The 24740-nt window shown below is 38.8% G+C and overlaps 1 protein-coding gene and 1 pseudogene across 1 annotated transcript; one reads left to right on the top strand and one right to left on the bottom strand.

Moving 5' to 3' along the window:
- The window catches only part of LOC113177849 (dnaJ homolog subfamily B member 6 pseudogene), a 60830-nt pseudogene that overhangs the window by 6259 nt on the left and 29831 nt on the right, over positions 1–24740 (bottom strand).
- Positions 1847–9608, top strand: LOC113177852 (serpin B9-like). The gene is made up of 6 exons (XM_026382365.2): positions 1847–2014; positions 5292–5429; positions 6023–6140; positions 7306–7448; positions 8348–8503; positions 9204–9608. The coding sequence occupies exons 1-6, from the start codon at positions 1847–1849 to the stop codon at positions 9606–9608; spliced, it is 1128 nt and encodes a 375-aa protein (XP_026238150.2).

The raw sequence follows: 24740 nt of genomic DNA, 5'->3' as shown, positions 1-24740 counted from the left end.
GACCTATCCCTGGTCAAGGAGAAGTCCCAATCCCCTGCCATGATTCAGGTCACACTGGATTTCTTCCCTGGGGCAGTGACTTGCTGATTGGAAGGCAGGAATTCCCACAGCCAAACAGGCCTGATAAAAGGCCTCTGAGAGTGCAGAGGCCCCAGAGGCACAGCTGTGGATCCTGGTCCTGTGATTCAGAAGTCAGTACCAGGCTAGCAGCACTGAGACCTGAGGGAGAGACTGTGTGGAAGGTGGCAGGTGAGGACTTCTCTGTGCAGGGGCTGAAGTGACAGTGGACCAAGGCAAGTTTTAGAAACCCCAGGCCACCACTGGGGGAAGGGATGCCAGAGGCTTAGATGAAACAAGATAATCTAAAATGTCAGTGTCATTGCTGTGTTTAGAAAACAGCTTCTTGGGAGATCATGGGGGTCAGTGGTATAGAGGGATCTCACTTAGGGCTGGTCCCAGAGAAGGGGAGAGAGATTTCAAGAAGGCAAAGATGCTGCACAGCCTCCTGGATTCTCTGCTTGCCTCTTGGCTGCCCATGGCTGGCCCTGGACCTCACCATAGTGGGTGTTCATACTCCAACACCACTCCCACCACTGGCCTTATTTTTACACCTCTCTTCTCTCCTTAGGGAGCCTCACCCTTCTCTGTGCTTTTAAAATCTCTAGTATCCAGTTCAAAACCAGAGCACCCTTTATTTATCTGAGATTTCCCCCTAATTGATGGAGCTCTTGCTGTTTCCTGGGCATGTTTGCCGGTGCTTAGAATCAGGATGCCAGGCAACTTTCCTGCAGAGAGCAGCCAGTCTTGTGGGTCCAACAATCAAAGAGACAAGGAATTACAATAAGGAGGGATGAGTCAGGTTGGGGGGAGGTGGGAGCTCTAGACTAGGACATCAGAGGCCTCCTGATGCTGAGCCTAGGAGGGAGGAGGGAGTGATTGGAGCTTGGTGACAGGGATGGTGTAGGCAGTGTTTTAAGTTGGATATCACTCTTTGCCAAGGCTCAGAGGTAATATGGGGGGTCAGGGTGGATAGAGGTGGAGGCTGTGACAGAGGTGGACAGCATCAAGGGATTGGGGCAGGCTGCTGGGATGCCATTTACAAAACGCATTTTGAGATTCTCCCTATGGCCACTGGAGATTTAAGGGTGAGGTCATAGGATCAAGATAGCACTTCCCTTTCAGTATTCTGTGTGTCTATCCATCTGGGTTCCTGATGGAGGGAGCCTATGTTCTGAGGCTCCTCAGCCCACTTGATTTGCTTTTTAGTGAGCAGGGGAGGATGGTACTGGGGATCTCAGGGTCATGGAGGTTAGAGGCTCTGCAGAGGAAGCATGTGGTTTGTAGTAAGCATAGGATCACAGGGGCTGGAAAAGTAGAGTGGGGTAGAATGATTTGGGAGGGGGCTGAGTCAGGCTTGGACATAGGTTTGGGGGGATCTTTGAGAAATGGGAAGGAGTCAGGGAGGTTTTCCAGGATATAAGGCCCTCCCCTGGTGAGGGAGGGTCTCACTACATAGAGCTGCCCCATGGTGTTTACACTCCACTGTCTCTGGCTTCAAGCAGCACCTCCTTGCTCTGACTTTGACTACTCACTCTTCTTTCTTTGATTTCTGTCAACTTCTGTTCTCCTCTGCATGCTTTTCTGCTCTTCCTTTCCTTGACAGTTTGATGTTCTACAGGCACCAACCCCTTCCTCACATGTCTAATCTGCTCCCATGACTTTCACTGGTACTCAGAAATTTTCTGAATTCACAATAAAAAATGAAAGCCAAGCAGAGACCACACACAGTGTTCTCAGCCCCATTTCATTGTGTTTCTCTGTCTTCTTTGCCCCCAGACCCTGAATCATGGATTCTCTTTCAAAAGCAAATGGCGCCTTTGCCATCCAGGTTTTGAAGATGCTGTGTCAAGACAGACCTTCACAAAATGTGTTTTTTTCTCCCCTGAGCATCTCCTCTGCCTTGGGCATGGTTCTCCTGGGGGCAAAGGGGAACACCAAGGTCCAGATGGCTCAGGTAAGCTTTCCTGTCACCGATAAAGAGGGACTGGTCTGCAAGGCTTGTCTCCTATCCCCTCCTTGAGTTTTTCCAGAACTTTTGAACTTTTGAGGAAGGAGGGGTGAGCCTGGACCATTTCAGGGACAGGGTACAGGAGGAAGGGAAGGAGAGAGCTGAGGAGTTTCCTCCAGTGAGATGTTGTGGGGCATGCTTGCAGGGGTTACGTACGGTGTAATCTCTTTTTCATTTATAACTTTCTTGTATTTGTAAATTTTCTCTTACAATTGCTGATGTCTGTCTATGTTGGGTAGATATGTATGCTTTTTTTGAAAGGTTCAAGTCTTGGACTCATTGAGCATTTGTGTTTTTCTCTAAACTCCTCAGGATTTTTTCTCGCCCTTTTCTAAAATTGTGCATTGGGAGTTTTGTTATATCATTATTTCCTTTGTAACATTAAGATAATTGATTGTGTTAAGCTATTTTTTGATCAAATTATTTGGTGTAGTAATACAACATTCATATTATTTTCTAAATTAAATAATTGTTGAAAATCATTCTTTAGAAGAGGAGAAACATTTTTAGTGTTTACCTTATTGAGAATCGTCAAGGTCTGTGTGGAAGCTCTCTTCAACTGCTGCTTCTGACATGAAGGACTTAGGGATGTCTCCCCAGATACAGCCACTCCAGAGCCCCCTCTTTCTGATTCAGTCTTGTCAGGGAGAAGAGCCTTCCAGTGGCACCAATATAAAAATGGACATCCTACTAAAGGCTGTGGGGCACCCCTATCATGAAAACAAAATGTGGGTTGTAGAGAGAACCTTAACCATGCAAGGACTCATTCATTTCATCAAGAATTTCCTTAAACTTGTGGCCTTGGAACAGTGTTCACTTATGGGAATCAGTCCTTTGCTCCTCCCCCAGATGAGGGGTGTTTGGGCAGTGATGGTAAACTGGTCCTACAGTACTGCAAATCTCAAGCCTGGGGATGAGCCACAAAGGAAAAACAACTTGCTACTCAAAATGGTGTTTCACAGAGGAAATGGTTCCAAGAAGATCTAATGCTTGTTGTGAAAAGAGACTTAACAGATCTGAGTACTTTGCATGTGTCCACTGTGACTCATGTTTATGCATAAGAAAGTATCTGTAGAGTGAGTAGACTAACAAAAATATGAGTATGTTAGTACACAAATATTACTGAAAGATTGCTCCTGCCTGTTACTACTGTTTTTCCAGATCTGCCTCCAAGGTTGAAAAGACTAAAACTACATAAACCTGTATTACCACTTTTCAAAATGATTCAAATTCACATTGTGCCAATTTCTTTCATGATAAAAATTAATTTAGTAAAAGGTTTCTCTTTTTGTTTTAAACTTATTCAGGAAACTTCAGTTTGTGTGGAATATAAGATGTTTACTTTTTTTTCTGTTGAATTAACTTGTCAAACCAAGTCTCATTGACCTCTTAGCTGAATGCCTTATACAGTCCAGTAGAGGGCAATCCAGCTGATACAAAGGTTTGGCAATTTGATCATACATCTTTACCAAGTGATTAGCCTTTTCTTGTTATTTTCTAGCAATCAGGTATGTTGACCAACTGGAAGACTGAGAAAATAAACGTTGTTAAAATTAATTATTTGGGAAATGGAAGTAATTTTACAAATTCAAGAAAAATTAGTTTTATAGCTTTTTTCAATACTGTCATTTAAAATTGCATCCCAAAGTTGTGCTATTCTGTCACTTATTTATACAATGTCAAAAGCTAGTGCTGAGTAATCCTAAAGATGAAAATAGACAAGATGTTAGTTATTTGATTGCTACATAGGAGAGTTATTTCTTTAGTAATTCTTTTTAATAATTAGTTAGTAGGTTAATTTCCATGTTGTTGGTATTTTATTTGTAGTGTTGTTGATTTTTTATTTCTATCACTAATGTTATTGAATATAAATTGTGTCATTTGTGTATTTCAGAGTCAAATGAAACTCTTCTTTTGATGTAATATGACACCTTTTTTGAAATATAAAGTATCATATAATATACACATATTATCTTTCTCTAGGGTACTGGGTAATTTATTTTTTAATTAATTTTTAATTTGTTTTAATTATACATGACAGTAGAATGCATTTATTCACTTTGATATAGCATACATAGATGGGATGTAATTTCTCATTTTTCTGAGTGTACATGTTGTAGAATCATATTGGTTATTATTAAAGTAATAATGTCTGTTTTATTCTACTATCTTTCCTATTCCCAAATCCAATCCCCTCCCTCCCATCACTTCCCTCTACATAACCTAAGTTAACACTATTCTTCTCTAGTGCCCCCTGCCTTATTGTGAATTAGCATCTTCATATTAGAGAAAACATTTAAACTTTGATTTGTTGGGGATTGGAATGTTTTGCCTATCATGATATTCTCCAACCCCAATCATTTACTGAAAAATGCCACAATTATCTGAAATGAGAATGGAAACCCCTGCTTTTTTATGCAATCCATGAGTGATAAGTTTTTTTTCCCATCCTTTCACCTTCAGCCTGTGGATCTTTGTCCATAGGTGAATCTCTTGAGGACAGTGTATTGTTGGATCTTGCTTTTTAATCCAATCTGCCAATCTACGTCTTTTCATTGATGAGTTTAGTCCATTAACATTCAGGATTATTATTGATATATGATTTGTGTTCCCTGTCATTTTTATGTATTTCTGGGTTTTGATTTGTTTTAGTTTCTCCTTTGGTTGAATGTTCCTTTAGTGCAGGGTACTGTTCAAGAACTGATTTATTCTTATTAATCATATTGCTCATTTTTTTACTCTTATTTCCTTTTAAATATTATGATCATGATTGCATTCCTGTCCAAATTTTTATTTGGATTTTTAGTTTTTGAACTGCATCTTCTTTATAAATAAATAGAGGCAAGTTATTTTAATGTTTGAACTGCATTACTTTGTACATAAATAGAGGCAAGTTATTCTCTATTTCTGACAAATTTATGGTGTCCGTGGGATGCAGGACTTGACAATATTCCCTTTCTGAACCTATCTTGCCCCTTTCATTTTTTTCTATTGTTCATCTATAAACTATGCAGAGAGCTCTGTGTCATGCAATACCCATATCTTTTTTACTCAGGAGTTTCCTGGCCCCTCTCTCCACCTATCCCACCAGTGTCACTTCTCAATGACAATCAACTTCCTCTCAAAGGATAAATTTATGCAGTATTTGAGAAAAAAAAAAGCTTGCAAATTCTTGTGGAGATCAAGATCAAAACTGAAAGAAATTTGTTGCTTTCCTTCACAGGCACTGTCTTTAAACACAGAGGAAGACATCCATAAGGGCTTCCAGATACTTCTGACCCAAGTGAACAACCCTGGGTCAAAGTACTTGCTTACAACAGCCAACAGGCTCTTTGGAGAGAAGACCTGTGATTTCCTCTCAGTAAGTTGAATCAGCAGAACAATAAAAGTTGTATTTAAAACACCTGGAAATATACAACCCAGAAGAGAGACCCTAGAGACCAGGCAGGATAACACATTTGGGAGGCTATAGGAAGAGGATGGAGAGTTAGAGGCCATCTTGGGCAACCTAGTGACACCGTTGTCTCAAGAACAAAATGAAAAACTGCCTTGGGACATAGCCCAGTGGTACAGCATTTGCCTAGCATGCTCAAGGCCCAGGGCTCAATCCCCAGTACTGAAAAAATGAGCAAAAACAACAACAACAAAAAAGAACAACAATATTCTAGAGAACTTGAGAAACTCACAGTAAACTATTTTTAGTAAAGACCCCAATTCTACAATCATAACATATTATCTCAATTTAGGCAATGTCTCAAATTTCCTTTATTATCTCTGGTTTTTCAGGGCTTAGAAAATATCTACTTACAAACTAAAATTTTTCACCATCAAGTAGCTTAAGATTTGATCGTGTTTTTAATTTTAAGAAGAGCCTAAAGGTAGCATTCAGAATGATTTGAAGCTCACTGTCATTTTATTTAGCAACCTGGTCACCTGAACTATTTCTCTCCAAAGACATTTAAGGAGTCTTGTCTTCAGTTATATCATGGGGAGCTGGAGCTGCTGTCCTTTGCTGAAGATACAGAGAAGTCCAGGGAGCATATAAATACTTGGGTCTCAAAAGAGACAAAAGGTCAGAATTATGTTATTTCACTTTCCTGCCACCACACCTCTGTTCTCTTCACTTCTCTCCTCTACCTCTTCTCCTCATTGCTAATGTCACTGGTGTTGCAGAACCATCAGAGAAAGGTTGCCTGGCTGAGCCTCTTGGTGCCTGTGAACCTAGTGGCTCACAGAAGATCTGATCAATGCTCAGGTTTTCAAAACCAGAGGATTAATGCTGTCTGTTAAGATGACTTCTCCTACTTCTTCTTTTCTATCTCTCATTTAAGTGCCCTTCATCAGACTTGAGAAGACTAGACTTAGTCAACTATTGAGCCTCTATCGGGGCTGATCCATTCCATGATTAAAAACACCCTGCTTATGAGGTTAAAACATACTCATTTCTGTTTTAGAGTGTGACAAGTTCTAACTTTAGTCCTCAAGATCAATAATGGTTTGATGTTTGAACCAACCAGGCACTTACACACCACTAGGAACATCCCTATTTCTGCTAACAAATGAGATACTAAAAAATAGAGGTAGTACATTCCACTATTTCTTGTTGGAATCTTTTCTTCTTGTCCCCTCTAGAGGCAGCAAATTAGCAGGGATGTTCTTAGTTCCTTGGAACTATACCACTTGATATACAGGGAAAGAAGGACATACTTTCACCTACCCAAATCATCATCTGTTCCAGGGATTCCAGATGCCAGGAGGATGAAATCATAATATCTCTTCTATAGTTTCCAGAAACACCTTCTGTCCCTGCTCTGGAGCTATTCAATTCTATCTGCCCCAGGAATATTGTCAGGTAGCTGTACAATGTTAGAACTGGGCCTGACCACAGGGCCTTAGACCTGACACTGCTCTTACCTACAACAGGTAATATCAGCTCCTACCCAGCCCCTCTCTCCTTTGCTGCTTGTCTTCTTCTCCAACCTGGTGTCAAGTTTCTGCTTTTTACCAACCTGCTTTCCTCCAGTGACATAGAAGTCTTTCACTATCTTCAACTTGGTGACTTTTCCAGTGTCTGTCATCATGAATACCAGTCATGCTAAGATTTTTAACTTTTATACATATCATCCAAACTCAGCACATTTGAATACAGAATGTTTGGATCTCCAAGACATCGTATCATGATTATTCACAAAGGATTCAGAAAAAGCAACTGATAGATTTTGTGCTTGTCTTGAAAGGTAAAATTCCAGAGTTGTTACCAATGAATTCGATTGATGAGCAGGTCAGGCTGCTTCTTGTCAATGCCATCTACTTCCAAGGAACATGGGACAAGCCATTTGACAAATCATGCACAGAAGTAAGGCCTTTCAAAATAAACCAGGTAGGGAGAGACTTTCAAAAATTATGCTAGTCTGATGAAGAAATTAAATTAAAAAATTAACTTTGTAAATGTATAAGTGATTAATTAATAATTTCAAACTTATCTCATTTAATGAATTTTAAACTCATTGAAAAAAAGGCTATAAATAAGTAATACTTCCTGTGTATTATGGTTTACATCCTATTAGCACTCTAACTGCTTCTGATGAAGTCTCATACATGTATTGGTTTCATCTCATTCTGGACACAAACATCTTCCTATAGACACAAGTTGCTTACATAGAAAGCAAAAAGAAGTTATATATATATATATATATATATATATATATATATATATATATATCAGACACAAAACAGGGTACAGACAGGGAGTGTGACAACACACTTTCTAAATCAGAATTTAGGAACTGATTCAAACATCAAACCACTGTGGCTCACTACTAGAGTGGTCATGTAGTATGTGCAAGTTGCTGGGTTTGATTCACAGGACCACATAAAAATAAATAAAATAAAATAAAGGTATTGTGTCCAACTACAACAAAAAAATATTTTTTTAAAAAAATCTTGCATTTGAATTATTGTTGATCATAACTTATTATAGATTCAGCATTCACCGTATTGTATCATTAAATGTGAGTAGCAAAGGCCTTAGTCAACTGTGAGCCAAAACTTTAATTAAAATAGATATTAGAATACTTTGCTAAATTCTCTAATCCTTTAAAATACAATGTGATGCAATAAGGAAGCTTGTATGCATTAAGCTCCTCCCCTTATTTATAAGGCATGTTTCAGATAACTATTTATTAATTTATAGCAGTGCTGGACCACAGAAGAGTTGAGAGGTTTTTGTCCCTTTTCATACTGTTTTAAATGCTGTGCTCATGTGGTCATTCCTCTCAGAGAGATAAAAGGCCAGTGCAGATGATGTGTCAGAAAGCCAATTTTAACTACATCTACATCAGTGAGGCCCAGGCACAGTTGTTGGAGCTGCCCTACGCTGGCAAGACGCTGAGCATGATCATCCTGCTCCCAGATGAGAACGTGGACCTCAGTGTGGTGAGTCAGGAGGGGCTGCACTCCTTTAAACTCAGAATTTCCATGGGAAGAATTGGGTACACCCTGTGCCTTCTTTCCCAGTATTTCAAACCAGACAGCCCAAATGGCCCAGCCCTGTCCTCCTTGCTTCCTTGTGGTATAATCCCTATTGCAACAGAGTCAACCATTCTCTCAAGGGTGGCAGTGCACTGTGATGACCTAAAGGGTCACTGTAAGCAGAGCAGCTCCCATGGGCTTTCCCTCTCTTCAGGTTCCTAACTGTGAGGATGAGTTTCCACAAACAGTGCCACATTCCACCTTAGACAGATGTCCCTCTCCTGGAGAGGCTCACACTGAGAGCCCTTCCTTTTCCCAGTCTCTTGCTTGCCAGCAGTGGTTCATTGTGTTAAAACTAAGCCTCATTCAAACCAATAAATACCACTAGAAAAGCACCACTGACTCAGCATAGATGCTTTTCACAAATAAACATGTTTTGCTAGTGGATGGATAAGGAGGGGCAGCCACAGTCTTCCTGCAGGGAAATCACATACGGGATAGCACATGGGGTGGTTGACAAGTCAGAGCTCTCATAAGCTTCTGGGCAGCTGAAGGAGCTACCCATCCTGTGTGGGCAGCCAACATGGAATGTTCAAGGAAATGTCTGTGTGTCCATAGATATGTGCCATAGTCTGAATATGAACTTGTGATTCTGGTCTTTCAGGTGGAAAATAATCTTACTTTTGAGAAATTCACAGCATGGACCAAGGCAGCCTCTTTGCAGAACATTGAAGTAAAAGGTCTCTTTCCAAGATTTAAACTGCAGGGGGATTACAACATGGAGTCTGTGCTTCAGCGTTTGGGAATGGTTGATGCCTTCCAACAAGGCCAGGCTAACTTGTCTGCAATGTCAACTGAGACAGACCTGTGTCTGTCCAAAGTTGTGCACAAGAGTGTCGTGGAGGTGAATGAAGAAGGCACTGAGGCTGAAGCAGCTATAGATATTGACACAATCTTTGACTGTATATCATGTGCACCAACATTCCATGCTGACCACCCCTTCCTCTTCTTCATCAGGCATAACAGAACCAACACTCTTCTGTTCTGTGGCAGGTTCTCATGTCCCTAAGGGTTGTAATTCCCCTCCATGGAGAATTTCCATCTTTCCATGTCCCCCAATTCCCTTTACAGTTCACAAGGATGGGCCTTTAGGTGAACACCAAGTAGAAAAATGAGGGCAGGGTCCTAAGTCTTCTGAACAACTTGCCAGTGTGATCTGATGATGCACCACACTGAGCTGTCCCCATACTGCCCACTCATTTGTACCATAGAACTAGGTCATGGCCAATAGACTGTCCTAATTCCCTGTTGTACTTACGATGCGTGTAGTACAGAAGCGATATGGTAGCTAGCAAACTTTCCCTTAGATGGGCCCAAACACATTTCCCACTCATTCCACATGCAATCCCTGCTTTCCTGGAACTTCAAACTTGTCACACAGCTGTCTTAGCCTGAATGCCTCAATAATAATAAATGCTGGTATATACTGTTACTACCATTCTAGTTAAAGAGAAACAACAAATTTTAGTCTGGAGGTGTGTCTCAGTGGTAGAGCGCTTGTCTAGCATGTGTGAGGCACTGGGTTAGACCCTCAACACCACATAAAAATTAGTATAAATAAAATAAAGATGTTGTGTCCATCTACAACTAAAAAATAAATTCTGCTCAAATGTCATCTTCTTCAAGATGTTTTCCCATTCTCCATAATCAGATGTACATCTTTGAACTTTCACAGTAACTGCCCATGATAGTTGCATTGCTTATTTATTAATCATTTTTATTACTAGTCTTTTGACTAGGCCTTCAAGTCTTTAAGATTTGTGATTATATTCTACATGCTTTAGTGCAGTAATAAATAATTTGATCATATATGATCTCTGTAGTATGGATACAACTAAATACAGAATAGCAACTTTGCCCATTGCTAATAAAACAAAGAGATAGCACATGGGCAGAAACAGGTCAGTTATTAGCTTCACAATTTGCCTAGAAATGATCTAAAAATGCATTTTCCACTGGCTACTTACCATAAAGTGTAAAGAGAGCATTAAAGGAAAATTTCTTTGTTGGTTCCTATCATATGAAAGATGCTATATTCTATTTTAGCAGGGCCAGCTTATGGAAAATAAGGAAATTAAATGTTATTACAAAAATGAAGGAGTTATGAGATTCTGGTTAAAGAAGATACCAAATGAGAATAACATATATGTAAAGAGTCCAAAACAAAAAAAGCAGTTGTTATTAAAGCGTTCTAGGTGCATGTATGCATATAGGGTTTTTTTCCCATGTTTATTTTTAAACAATGGAAGTGTCAAAAATTAGGGTCAACTGTGTTAGGCTAAATTACATTATTGTATAGACTGTATGGAATACAACTGTATTATACTTATCAGAGAGAAGCATAGTTTGCATCATATTATGGCAGTTTATACTCTATGAAAACCTTCCAGGGTCCCTTTATATTGAAATATCCTATAAACGACTAGACCACCAGATGATGATTGTACAATAGTAAGTGTTTTATTGAATAAAACTAAAGAGATATTTTGAATAATAATTTTAAAAAGGAAAAGAAAATGTAGAATGGTACTTAGAGCTCTTGCTTTCTAAGTACAAAATCCCCTACCCAATTCAAGGCATCTTAATCTCCATCAAGAACAACAACAATAAAATAAGTTTTGTAGTGCTGTTAAATCTATCATTATGAATACAACTGGTGCAAATTGGTCAAACAGAGTCAACAAACACATGAGTATTTGGGGAACATTCCATATTCAAATGACAATAGTCATATAAACAAATGACCTAATTTTTATTCAACTCTCATTTTATAAATCAAAAAGGATATATTACCATATTATTCTGTCTCATAAGTAGAATTTACTGTAAGTAAAGAGGGGCACTCACATCTCACAAATGATTTAATTTAAATTTGTTGGTAAGATAAAATTCTTACCTAAAATTAGCCAGGAGCAGTGGCTCACACCTGTAATCCCAGTGACTCCAGAGAATGAGGCAGGAGGATTTTGTGTTCAATGTCAGACATAGCAAAAGCAAGGCACTAAAAGCATCTCAGTGAGATCCTGTCTCAAATAAAAAAGTAGGGCTGGGGATATGGCTCAGTGGCCAAGTGCCATTGAGTTCACTCCCTGGTAACCCCACACAATAAATAAATAAATAAATAAGTTAATAAAATGTCTAAAATTGTTAATATTTTTCCCCAAGTTTCTGGCCATTCAGGATTATATTTATCTCTGTTAGGTGTTTAAGATGGAATGTCCATTGCTTTCTGTTTTAAGTACAATATCAACTTTTAGGTTTGACAAAGAAATAAGGTGTTAACTATGCTGGTCTGATATCTTCGTTTTCATGAGTAATCAAAAAATGGGTAAATTAGGTAAATATAAGAAGGTAAAAGTTTATAAATTGAGATAAAACATGTGAATCATTTATATATTACAACAATAACAAATCAATTGCTAAATATTAATTCAAGTAGTCTTAGCTTCCTGAAGAAAATATCTATTAAGTGTATTTTTATAAATGATTGGTATGTAGGAAAACAACTTACTTTTGCTCTTCCTTGGATATTTAGTTAAAAATAAAGCTTTAATGAGTACAGTGGAACCTACCTGTAATCCAAGTGGCTAGAGAAGCTGAGGCAGGAGGATTGCAAGTTCAAAGCCAGCCTCAGCAATTTAGCAAGGACCTAAGCAACTTCCTGAGATCTTGTCTCTAAATAAAATATAAAAAGTACTGGGATGTATGGCTCAATGGTTGAGTGTCCTTGGGTTCAATTAAAAAGGGCTTTTAAGAGTTAACGTTCAAATTAACATGTGCAGTTCTATACAGAAAGAAAGAGAAAGGGAGAAAGACCCTAACATGTATTTTGATGAAAAATTGAAAAATGTAGTATTGTATCTTATTAAAAAGAAGTAATTTGTCTAAATTTTAAAGATTTATATGGTTTGTTTCAACCTGTAAATTTAAATTTAAGAAAGAAAAAGGCAGAACAAACTTTTTTGTCTTATTTCAAATAAAAAGTTGAGGGGAAAAAGAGACAAAGAAAGTTAAAAGGATGAGGATATGTCTTTTAGAGAATGTTTTTGAATAAGGAAAATTTTTGTATGTAAATTATGATGTTTGTCCTAAAGTAAAATAACTGAGTTGTTTCAAAATGGGAAGAAAGATAGGCCAAAAGCTCAAAAGCTAAAGGCTTAAACACATTGCAGAGAGTCTAAGCAGGTTGCAGGTTTGTGAAGGACCAATGTCCTAAAAGGAAATGTATGTGTAATTATGCTGTCTATAATTAAGAGGAATTATTTGCAGGGTTTTCAAAAATAAAAATTTAATCCACTGGATGCAAAACCAGGATATAGGTTTCTATGTTTTTTTTTTATTTGTTTTGTTCTGTTAACAGGATTTTTGTTTGACCTGAGGTGCACTTAACCCCTGAGCCACATGCCCAGCCAACATTAGCCTTCAGGCTATAGAGAGAACTCAAAAAACTTAACAACAAGAAAAAAATAACCCCATCAATAAATGGTGTAAGGAACTGAACAGAAATTTCACAGAAGAAATACAGTCAATCAGCAACTGTATGCAAAAATGTTCAACATCTCTAGCAATTAGAGTAATCAAATCAAAACTACTCTAAGATTTCATCTCACTCTAGTTAGAATGTCAATTATGAAGAACATAAGCAACAATAAATGTTGGCAAGGATGTGGGGGAAAAGGTACAGTCATACATTGCTGATGGGACTGCAAATTGGTGCATCCATTATAGAAAGCAAAATAGATATTCCTCAGAAAACCATTAATTGATCCAGATATCATACTCCTGCGTCTATACCTAAAAGTCTTAAAATCAGCATACTATACTGATGCAGCCACATCAATGTTTATAACAGCTCAATTCATAGTAGTAGCTAAATTATGGAATGAACCTAGGTACCTTTCAATAGATGACTGGATGAAGAAAGTGTGGTATATATACTCAATGTAATATTAGTCTTAAAGAAGAAGAAAATTATTCCATCTGTGGGTAAATGGATGGAACAGGAGAATATACTAAATAAATAACCCAATCCCCCAAAACCAAAGGCTGAATGTTTTCTCTGATATGTGAATGCTAATTCACAATGGGGTGAGGGGGCTGGGGAAGAATAGAGGTACCTCAGATTAGGCAGATGGCAGTGAATGGAGGGGGAGGGGTATGGGGGAAGGAAGAATAGTAGAATGAATCAGACACTAAAAACCTATGTGCATATATGAGTACACAACCAGTGTGAGCCTACATCATGTACAACCAGAAGAATGAGAAGTTATACTCAATTTATGTATGATGTGTCAAAACGAATTCTACTGTCAAGTATAATCAATTAGAAAAAAGTAAAAAAGAGAGAGAGCAATCTAATCAGATTAAAATTCTAAAATGAACTATGACCAAAATGTGGGGGTTGAATAGGATGTTATCATATGCCCAACAGGAAATGGGATCTTTCGTGATGGGGTGAGGATGGGTGGTGGTTGAGACACCTGGGAATCTGCAGACATGGGAGTCAAAGGGTCAGACAGGTGTCTAGCTTGGGGGTAAAGTGTCATTTCTGCAACAGTAATTGAGAAGAGGCAAGTCATGGTTAGGAGGTTTCTGACTAAAGACTTAACCTATCACTCTCTCCCCTTAGTCTCTGCTAAGAAAGAATTTGGAGTTTTTTGAAAGAAGAAAAGTCACAGACAGTGTGATGAGAATAATTCTGGGACTGTTAAGAAATTATAGAGGCCACAATTATGTAAATGTAGGCTGCCAACTGTCCTAGATGTTAGCTTTTCTTAATCCATAAGAGGGTGACACTTTCAGATACAGAGACTATTTCACAATCATCATAATGGACCTCTACAATCCCTGTCTGTTTATTACCAAAAGATGCAGGCTTAAGATGCAGGCTCAAGCAATCATTAGGGCACATTGCTATGCTCTGTCATTTAGTTGTGGTCCCTAATCTTTTACAATTTAGAGTCTTAGAAAAGCCATCATGACAATAAATACAGATGATTTAAAGATCTCTAAATATCTGCACAGATTGAGAGGTTAAATAAAAACACTCTTGAATTGGGTGTCCTAAAACCATGTAGTCCCAGCTATGGAGGGGAGCTGAGGCAAGAAGATCATGTGAGCATAGGAGTTGGAGAGCAAATTACATCCTGTCTCAAAAAAAAATTTTTTTGTTTGTTGGTTTTTATTGGTTGCTCAAAACATTACAATGATCGTGACATATCACATTTCATACATTTGATTCAAGTGGGGTATGAATTCTTATTTTTACCACGTGTTCAGATTGCAGGATCACATTGGTTATACATCCACATTTATACATACTGCCACACTAGTATCTGTTATATTCTGCTGCCTTTCCTATCCCCTTCTTATCCCTCTCCCCTCCCCTCCCCTACCATCTTCTCTCTCTACCCCATCTACTATAATTCATTTCTCTCTCTCTTTTTCCCCCTTTCCCCTCACATTTTCTTCTATGTAATTTTGTATAACAATGAGGGTCTCCTTCCATTTTCCATGCAATTAGCCTTCTCTTTCCCATTCCCTCCCACCTCTTGTCCCTGCTTAATGGTGATCTTCTTCTCATGCTCTTCCTCCCTACTCTGTTTTGAGTCGCTGTCCTTATATCAGAGAAGACATTCGTCATTTGTTTTTTAGGGATTGGCTAACATTACTTAGCATAATCTGCTTTAATGCCATCCATTTCCCTGCAAATGCCATGATTTTGTTATTTTTTTTAGTGCTGAGTAATATTCCATTGTGTATAAATGCCACATTTTTAATCCATTCATTTATTGACGGGCATCTAGGTTGGTTCCACATTCTAGCTATTGTGAATTGTGCTGCTATGAACATTGATGTAGCTGTACCCCTATAGTATGCTCTTTTTTAGGTCCTTGGGGAATAGTCCGAAAAGGGGAATAACTGAGTCGAATGGTGGTTCCATTCCCAGCTTTCCAAGGAATCTCCATACTGCTTTCCAAATTGGCCGCACCAATTTGAAGTCTCACCAGCAATGTACAAGTGTACCCTTTTCCCCACATCCTAGACAGCACTTGTTGTTGTTTGACTTCATAATGGCTGCCATTCTTATTGGAGTGAGATGGTATCTTAGAGTGGTTTAAATTTGCGTTTCTCTGATTACTAGAGAAGGACATACCATCAATCAACAAGTACATGAAAAAAATGCTCACCATCTCTAGCAATCAAAAAAAAAATTTAATACTATCTCCTTGGAGAACTCTCCTGATCAGAATGAACCAACCAACAAGGGTTATTTTAGCACTTTTCATGGTATGCTTCATATTTTCAGCAAATTACCAGGATCCAAAAAAGACACCAAGATGAATAAGAAGTGGGTCTGTCCTTAAGGAGCTTATGATCAGTCTTTGCAACTTTCAGACAGGAACACCAAAAGTAACTCAAAGAACTATGTTATAAGTGTTAAAGGAGGTGCCAGAAAGAGCAACTAAGGGTCAAGAATGTGATGAGGATAGCTCTCAATAAGGTCAAGATGCAAATGAAACAGGCCTTTGATAGGGAACTTAGGGGGTCAGCAGGTGTCAGGAGGTACACATAGTAGAAACAAGCATTCTAGGGAAGAGGTGTCAACAGTTCTGCTTCACTAGAAAAGTGTTTCTAAGTCACAGCATTGTTTTTGATATTTGGGGTGACATCATCTTTTGTTATAGGCAAAGTCGAACATGCTGAGGATTTGGAGCAAAACCCTGACCTCCACCCAATAGATGTCGATGGCACATCTGCCCCCAATCATGACAACCAAGAACATGGCCAGAAACTGCCAAGACTCCCCTAGGGTGTGGGGGCAAAATCACCTTGGACAAGAACTACTGATACAGAATATATGCAAGCACATAGACACATACATACAAGGATACACCCATATACACATGCATGCATATATGTGTGCTTCAGGAAAACCCAGTCCCAGTGTATGACAACAGGCTACCAAAGGTGGAAGATGTCATGAGAACAAAGAGGTAGACAGATCCTGGGTTGCATTAAAGGCAATTTATTAAGGATTCATGGACAGGAGCACATTTGGGGAAGCAGAGGTGCAGGAGAATCCCTGCACCCCAAGGCAGGAGGAAGGGGGAATGCTAAGCTAGATAAAGAGGGGCCATGACCCCTGGATTGTACCTGACTTTTCTGAAAAACTATTAAAATTCCCAACATTATTTAAGAAATAATCCAGGCATCAGAGGCCAGCACCATATGCTCAGCTACCTTAATGATGTGGTTTGTCCTGTAGGGTCTGGGATGCATGCCAGTGTCACCTGATAGCAAAATGGTAGTTATATTAAGGTGAATATAGTCAAGTGAAGCTAGATCCCTATAACACATATGCATATATATAAACATAAAATGCAAAAATGTATAGCAGCTGAGAGATATAGTGAGCGGGCCTCAATTGATAGTGTCAGTGGAATAGCAAAGAAAAAGTGATGCAGAGAGATTTTAAGAGCAGTTTTGTTGAGGTGTATTAGCACATACACATATTTAATGTATAAAATTGGCTGATTTTTGACACATTTTTACACATTGTTTCATTTTACACCTGAGAAATCAATGTTACAGTCAAAATAGTGAATATGCACACAAGCACCAAAATTTCTTCATTTCCCTTTATAATCCCTTCATCCTTCTCTCCAGACCCGTCCTCAAGCAGTCATTGATCTTTCTGTCACTGATTTGCAATTATTGGAATTTTATATGATTAAATCATACAATGTTATTCTTTTGGGCGGGGGGAACTGGCTTCTTTAACTCAGCCATATGCTATCATTTGAATGTCTATTCCAACATTCATACTAATTTTTTTCTATTTTTGATATGGGATTGAACCCAAGGATACTTTATCACTGAGCCATATCTCAGCCCTTTTTAATTTTTGTTTTGAAACAGGATTTCACTAAGTTGCTTAGAGCCTCATCAAATTGCTTAAGGCCTTGCTAAATTGGTGAAGCTGTCTTGAATTGGTGATCCACTTGCCTCAGCTTTTAAAGCTGCTGGGATTAGAAACCTGTGGCAAAACCCTGCTGTCATATTGAAATTGAACTACATCTGTAACTGTGTTAAGATGTGAGGTCTTTAAGAGGCCATGGCTATGCTCTCATGAATGGATAAATGCTATCAGTGTGGGAGCAGGCTTCTGATAAAAGGGTAAATTCAGGATCCTTCCTGTCTGCTGTGCTCACTTGCCCTTAATCCTATTAGGATGCAGCAGGAAGGCCCTCACCAGAAGCCAGCACCATGCTCTTGGACCTCCCACTCCCAGAACTGTGAGCCAAGTAGACTGGTATTGTTTACCAATTACCCAATGTGTGTTACCATGAGATAGCAACAGAAAATGGACTAAGATACTTTATTTTGTGATGTATCCTTCTTACTGAATATATCAATAATCAACTATTTAATTTTTGTTGAGTATTATTGTGCCACATGGATATATCAGTTTGTTTATTCCTTTGTCTGCTGATTGACCTTCACTCACCTATTAATCAATTCTGTTCAATTTTTTGCTATTACAGGTAAAACTTATGAACTATTCTCTACAAATCTTTGGTTAGGCATATGTGTTTCTTTCTAGTACATAGCTAAAAGGTGAATTTTTCAACATTTTAGGAAATTGTTTTCAAAGTAGTTAGTGAACTAGTTTACATTTCCACCAGCTGTGTGGACAATCATTTTTATTTTAATCATTGGATTAAATGACTAATGATGTTGAAAATTTTTTAGTGTCTTTGTCTTTTTCTCCTTGTAGGGCCTGTTCACATCTTTCTTCCCACTTCACAAATTTGGGGTGTTTGTCTTCCTACTATGTAATATGTTTTATATACTAGGAAAAATGTCCTTTTTCAAATATAAAACATACAAATATTTTGCCCTGGCCTATGGCTTGGTTTTGAAAAGCAAAGAGTGTTTGTTTTGTTTTAATTAAAGCCAATGTATTGTGCTTTATGCCATGGTAAAAATATATTTAACAAATTGAATGTTACTCAATTTTCTTTATTTTATTTGTATTGATGTTTACTTTTTTTTTTTTTTTTTTTTTTTTTTTGGTCCTGGGGATTGAAAAAAAGGGCCTTTTACATGGAGGCAAGCACTAATATTCCCAGTTCCCTGGATCTATGCTTTCTTTTGTAGTAAATTCACAAATGGAATAAACATTGAGATTCACATTTTTGCATATTCATGTCCAGTTGACTGATGGTTATTTGTTGAAGAGAATATATTGCTCCATAGAATGGTCTTAGCACATTTGTTTTAAAGTAATGCATTGTACATGTGTGGTTCTATATCTGGACTCTCTATTATCTTCCACATGTCTATATGATATAGACACATTTGTAAATATCTATATATCTCCTTTATTTCAGTACCACATGATCTTGATTACTAGAGCTTTAAAATGTCTTAAAATAATGTAGTTTAAAGATTTCAACTTTTTCCTTATTTTCTAAGTTGCTTAAATAGATTTATACTAGGTCCTTTGCATTTCCATGTAAATTTTAGAATGAGCCTCTAGATTTCTATTAAAAGGCTGCTGAGATTTTGATTGGAATTGCATTCATCAATAGATTAATTTAGGGAGAATTGACATGTTAACAATATTGAACCTTCCAATCCATGAGTACATTCTCATCTTATCTTTTCTTTTGTGTCCCTTCTCTGAGCTGTGATTGTAGTTTTCAGTGTACAGGTCTTATATATATTTCACCAAATTTATTTCTAAGTATTTCACACTAATTCTAGTGAAAGTGATTTTTTAAAAATATTTTCAGTTTCTGATTATTCATTGTGATATATAATTGGTGTTTTTGCATACTGTAGCCTTTACTGAAATTTTGTTAAATATTAGTTTCAGTAGCTTCTTACATATTTCTTAGAATTTTCTACATAGATGGTCATGTTGTCCATGAAAAGAGACAATTTTAGGTTTTGTTGCACAATTGGATGTCTTTAATTTCTTTTTTCTTGCTTCATTGCATTGGTTGAAAGTTCCAGTACAATACTGAATAGAAGTTATGAGAACAGAAATCCCTGCTTTGGTCTTATTTATAGATTTGAAACTATTCAGCCTTTCACCATTAAATATGTTAGCTGTAGGGTTTTTGTTGTCTTTTGCTTTGCTTTTTGTAGATGTCCTTTATTAGGTTGAGGAAGTAGTTTTCTGAGGGTTCTGCATTAATACAAATTGATGTTCAATTTTTTAATGTTTTTCTGTGTCTATTGAGATCATCATATTGAGATGACCATAAACATAGTATTTTCAATGTTAGAATTAAATTTATTGTTTTTTAAATTGGGCTCAGCATGATGGCACATGCCTATGAGCCCAGCTCCTCAGGAGACTGAGGCAGGAGGATCACTAGTTGGAGGCCAGCCTGGGCAACTTAGCAAGAATGTATATGAATATAAAATAAACCTGCTCAGAAAATACTTTTCTAACATTCATAAGACCCTAGGTTTAATTTTTAATATCACAGCTTATAAGGAGAACAAACACCAACTCACTGAATCCCTCCTTTGTGTAAAGCAGGGACTCAGAATACAGACTTATAGGACTTTCCTCCCCTAAAATCCCAGCCTGTCATTCTGCTTTTACTTTCTGAAAGTAGGAAAGCCCAGAGTTCTAGCTTCTGTGCTCTGCCCCAGCCCCCATAGTGTTTTCCCAGCCAATGCCCCAAGGGACCTTGCCATCTGCCTTTGGTTGTCAGTTTCAGAGCACTTTTCAGTTTCCAAATCTTTGTACACAGCATGTGGTGCCCAACAAGTGTGGCCTCCCAATGAGCAGAATACATGGTGTTCCAGTGTATTCTGCTCATTGGAAAAGGCAAAAAAGTGGAGTGAGCAGGTCATAGTGACCCATCCCTGGGCAGAGAGGAGCCCCTTTCCCTGCCTTGACCCAGGTCACACTGAATGACCTCCCTGGGGCAGTGCCCTGCAGACTGGAAATCCCACAGCCAAACAGGGCTCATAAAAGGTCTCTGGGAGTGCAGAGACCCCAGAGTGGACCTGAGAGAGTCACAGCTGCAGGCTCCTGTTCCTGTGATTCAAAGGGCAACACCCAGGCTAACAGCACTGAGACCTGAGGTAGGGGCTGTGTGGAAGGTGGCAGGTAAGGGCTTCTCTGCACAGGGCCAGGAGTGGTAGGGCACCAAGAGAGGCAAGTTTTGGAAATCCCAGGCTGCCACTGGCAAATGGGATGCTAGGACCAGAAACTGCACAAGGAATGGCACAGAAAGGCACCAGTCTCTATATTCCCTTAGGAGTTTGCATAGAAGTGTGAGATTGGGCAGGTAGAAGGGGAGGAGAAGTGATTGAAGAGTTTGGTTGATTAAGAAAGGGTGCCCACAGAGTTGCTCAAAGGGACTAAGGCCTGAAGGAGCTCTAGGGGCTGTCCAAATTTGGGTGAGGGCCAACAGCAGGAGATTGGGTAAGGAGAGACTGAGTTCAATAGCAAGTTTAGTGAGATGATCCTTGAGAATGCCATTAGACCTCTCAACCTTACCTGAGGATTGGGGTTGGTAGGTGATATGGAGCCTCCAAGTGATGTTAAGGCCTTGGGAGACTAGTTGAATAACTTGAGAAGTGAAGGCCTGACCATGGTCTGACTGGATGGAGGTGGGAAGTCTGAACCTGGAAATGATATGCACAATGAGGATGGAGGCAATGATGTTAGCAGTTTACCTGGATGTAGGGAAGGCTTCTATCCAACCTGAAAAAGTATCAACTAAAGTAAGTAGGTAGTGAAGCTTTTTGTGCCTAAGCATGTGAGTGAAGATGATCTACCAGTCTTCGCCTGGCTGGTGGCTCCAACTGATGTATGGTGAGTTTAGGTTTGATGTTTCCTTGTGGGGATAGCCTAGAGCAGACAGAGCAAGCAGAGTGGACCTGCAGGGGAGTAGTTCTCATTCTTAGGAAGTGAAAGAGGGGTTGTGAAAACTGGAAAAGTGGTCATGGAGAGTTTTAGGTGGGGGCAGAGTCTCTGGAGCTGGAGGAGTTGCTCATGAGTCATAGGTCTCCATCTTGGGCACCAGGGGCTGGCAGTCTTGAAGAAGTAGTTATTGACTGACTGGTTGGTGAATTTGTGTAGCTGATCTTGTAGGAACTTCTGTAGGCAATTTAATAGACATGGTCCTATTAGGAGAAACATAAAGAGGACTTATAGGGGTCCTGTGACGGGGAGGAGTCAAGGCCATACTTGTCTGAATATTCCCCATGGAAACTGTTGGCCTAGTTGCTGTCTCCTCTTTTCTAGCTGTTCTTGTCCTTTATTACTCCCAGGAATGACTGTGTTTTGGCTTAACTGTTTTTGGTAGGTGTTTAAGATCAAGCTGGCCAAAACTGACTTTGTTTCTATCTATTATTAAGAGTCAGCCAAGTTCCCATAGGGGTCACACATGGGGGAACTTGATGCAGGTTCTTAGTTCTGACAGTGTCATTTGCAGTAGGATGGGTCCAGGTCTTGCTTGACCATGTGGCTTCCATTAGAAGCATCAGGGATGTCTCCTTTTTCCAATGACCCTCCTATTCACAGCAAGTGCACTGGTTGGCTTTTCATTCTCCAGTGGTCTCATTAATCTCCCTGATCCGGAGGTGATGTGGCCCAGAGTTACAAAGCTCTTTAGAGAAGTTCCCTGTTCCCTGGTATTCAGACTGACTCAGAGGATAAGAGCCACATATTGGTTTTCTTGGCCATTTTAATTTAACTTTAATTTTAAGTTTTGTTCTTAAACATCTAGCAAGTCAGTCTCACCAGCCTTAAAATAAGAATACTGGGCTTTAGAGTACTGGGCTGTAGAGCAGACAGAACAAGCAAAGTGGACCTGCTGAAGTCTGGCCTACTTTGGAGTCATTCTGACATGTAGTAAGATGGGAGGCAGAGCCTTATCTCAGGTAAGGCGGGGCTCTTTATGAATGTTAGGTAAAGTGTTCTAGTATTGAAGCTGATCTTTGCTTCTTAAATATTATTTTATAAAGTGTACATATATTCTTTTTCAAGGTAACATGAATATTAGCTAACACAATATGATATCACATTTAAATTGTACCCCAGTGTATAGAACTTTATATTAATCTTATTGATAACAGATCCAGTTATAAAACATTAAATGATATAAGTAAATCTCCAATATGTTATTCTTATAAGCCTAAAATTACCATGCAACTTTAGTTTGGAGAACACCAGCTTGATATAATGCTCTTTTAAAGTTTGAACCTTAAAGACTTTTATACCTGGAAAATATGAAAAGTTTTTTTATACTGTGGTTCAGTAATAAAACCACAATCACATTGATATTTTTATATTAAATAAAGTTTAGCTCTTAAAGAAATAACATATTACAATATTGATAAATAACAGTTGTTGTTTAACCACAGTTGTATAATCCTTAATTCCTTCAAGATTTCTTGCTCATAAAACTTATATATAGCCAACGTACACAGACCTTCTTTATCATTTACTTAAACCCTATTATTTACTTAATCATACAGACTTTCTTATCCAGAAACACCTTTTATCTTTTCTATTAAATCCATACCTAGAACCTTCTAATTTTTCTTTTCCATCTGTTAACCCTTCTTTATTCACATTTTGAAACAATCCTTGTAAATATCTGAACTTAGGAAAATTATTCCATCCTGATAAGAAAAATTTTGTTATTTACACTATATAGTTAATCACATCTGTTTTCCATTTCATCAAAACCTAAACAATGTTTAAGTATATAATATTATACTGTTGTAGGGATGAACAAGGCAAGGCACCTAAGATAGCACCAAAGATAGGGAAACAGTTTTGTTTGGTTGCAGCCAGATTCAGAGGGCACACTTCTGCTGTAATCAACTACCCCAAGTTCAGGTAGTTTCAGAATTTTATATCCAGCATGTAAGGGGAGGGGCTCAGAAGTTCACCATCTACAGAAGTTCACATAAAAGCAGTTGTTCTTTTCCTCTGTTCTGGGCACGTTAACTCCTTAAGGACACTTGAGAAGGGAAGAGCTTCTTTCCCCTTTCTTTTCTACCACCACCAGCTGTTACCATGGAGCCTAGTTAGTAACTCCTCTTATCTTTGAAATGTAGACATATCTGTGAAGCCCCAGCTCAAGGCCAGAGGCCTTGTTTACATATTTTTGTGAAAAACTAGTAAGGGGTTATCTAGCATATGGAGAGCTGATTTTTTTCCAGCCAGTGGCCAAGTAAAACAGGACAACATGAAAACAGGAAGTTTATCTACATTAAACTTTTTTTAGAGACTTTTTTGCTGACAGTTCTAAAATCAGCCATGGTGAATATTGCTGGAGAAGTTCAGTTAAGACTCTTCTGTGGGCCTGGGTAGGGAGGGGGAAGACGGGAAGGTGGGGATGAGAGCAGCTTGGGTGGACCTGAGAATGAGAAAGGAGATGTAAAAGAATACTGGGAAAGGGGTTTGGGATTTTCCCTAGCAAAGAGAACTTGAGCAGAGGGGAGGATGGGAGTGAATATCCCAAAAAGCCTGTAAAGGACTTTAAATTTTTAGTAATCTTGTTTTCAGTGATGACAAAGCAACTTTAAATTTCACCAGATCTTGGATAGGAGTCTGAGGGCTCTCCTCAGCTCATTTGAGCTTTGGGTTAGCTGGTAAGAGGGCCTGGTGGGTCCAGGTGTGGGCACTGACAGGAAAAGAGAGGAGTGAGTGGGTGGAGGGATACCTTCAGTACCTGCTACCTCACGCAAGGGGGCAACGGTCTGAGGAAGGGCTATGGTTTGGGTTTTTGATCTAGTAATTGGAGGGGAGAAAGCAGGTTGTTGAGGTAGAAATGACAGTGCAGAGGCTGGGGCAGAAGATTGAGGGTGAGGACCTATTCCAGCCAGGTGATCAGGTGGAGGTTCATCAGCAAGGTCAAAAGTAGTGGATGAATCCAGAGGAGGAGAAGGTTGGGGTTTGTTGGTTGGGGGACTTGGTTTGCAAGCTACAAGAATTTGCAGATGTCTGTAAGAGGTGTAGAGAGCAGGATTGGATCAGGGTAAGAAGAAAACTTGGACATAAGGTATCTCTACCCATTTTTTTGAATGCTCACAGTAATTGTAAATCCATTAGAATGGAGGGATCCAGAAACCCAAAAGGGGGCCACTTGCT

Source organism: Urocitellus parryii, chromosome 8, assembly GCF_045843805.1.
Source record: "Urocitellus parryii isolate mUroPar1 chromosome 8, mUroPar1.hap1, whole genome shotgun sequence".
NCBI lineage: Eukaryota > Metazoa > Chordata > Mammalia > Rodentia > Sciuridae > Urocitellus > Urocitellus parryii.
The sequence above is the reverse complement of the archived record's forward strand: the minus strand, read 5'-3'. Positions and strand labels throughout refer to the sequence as shown.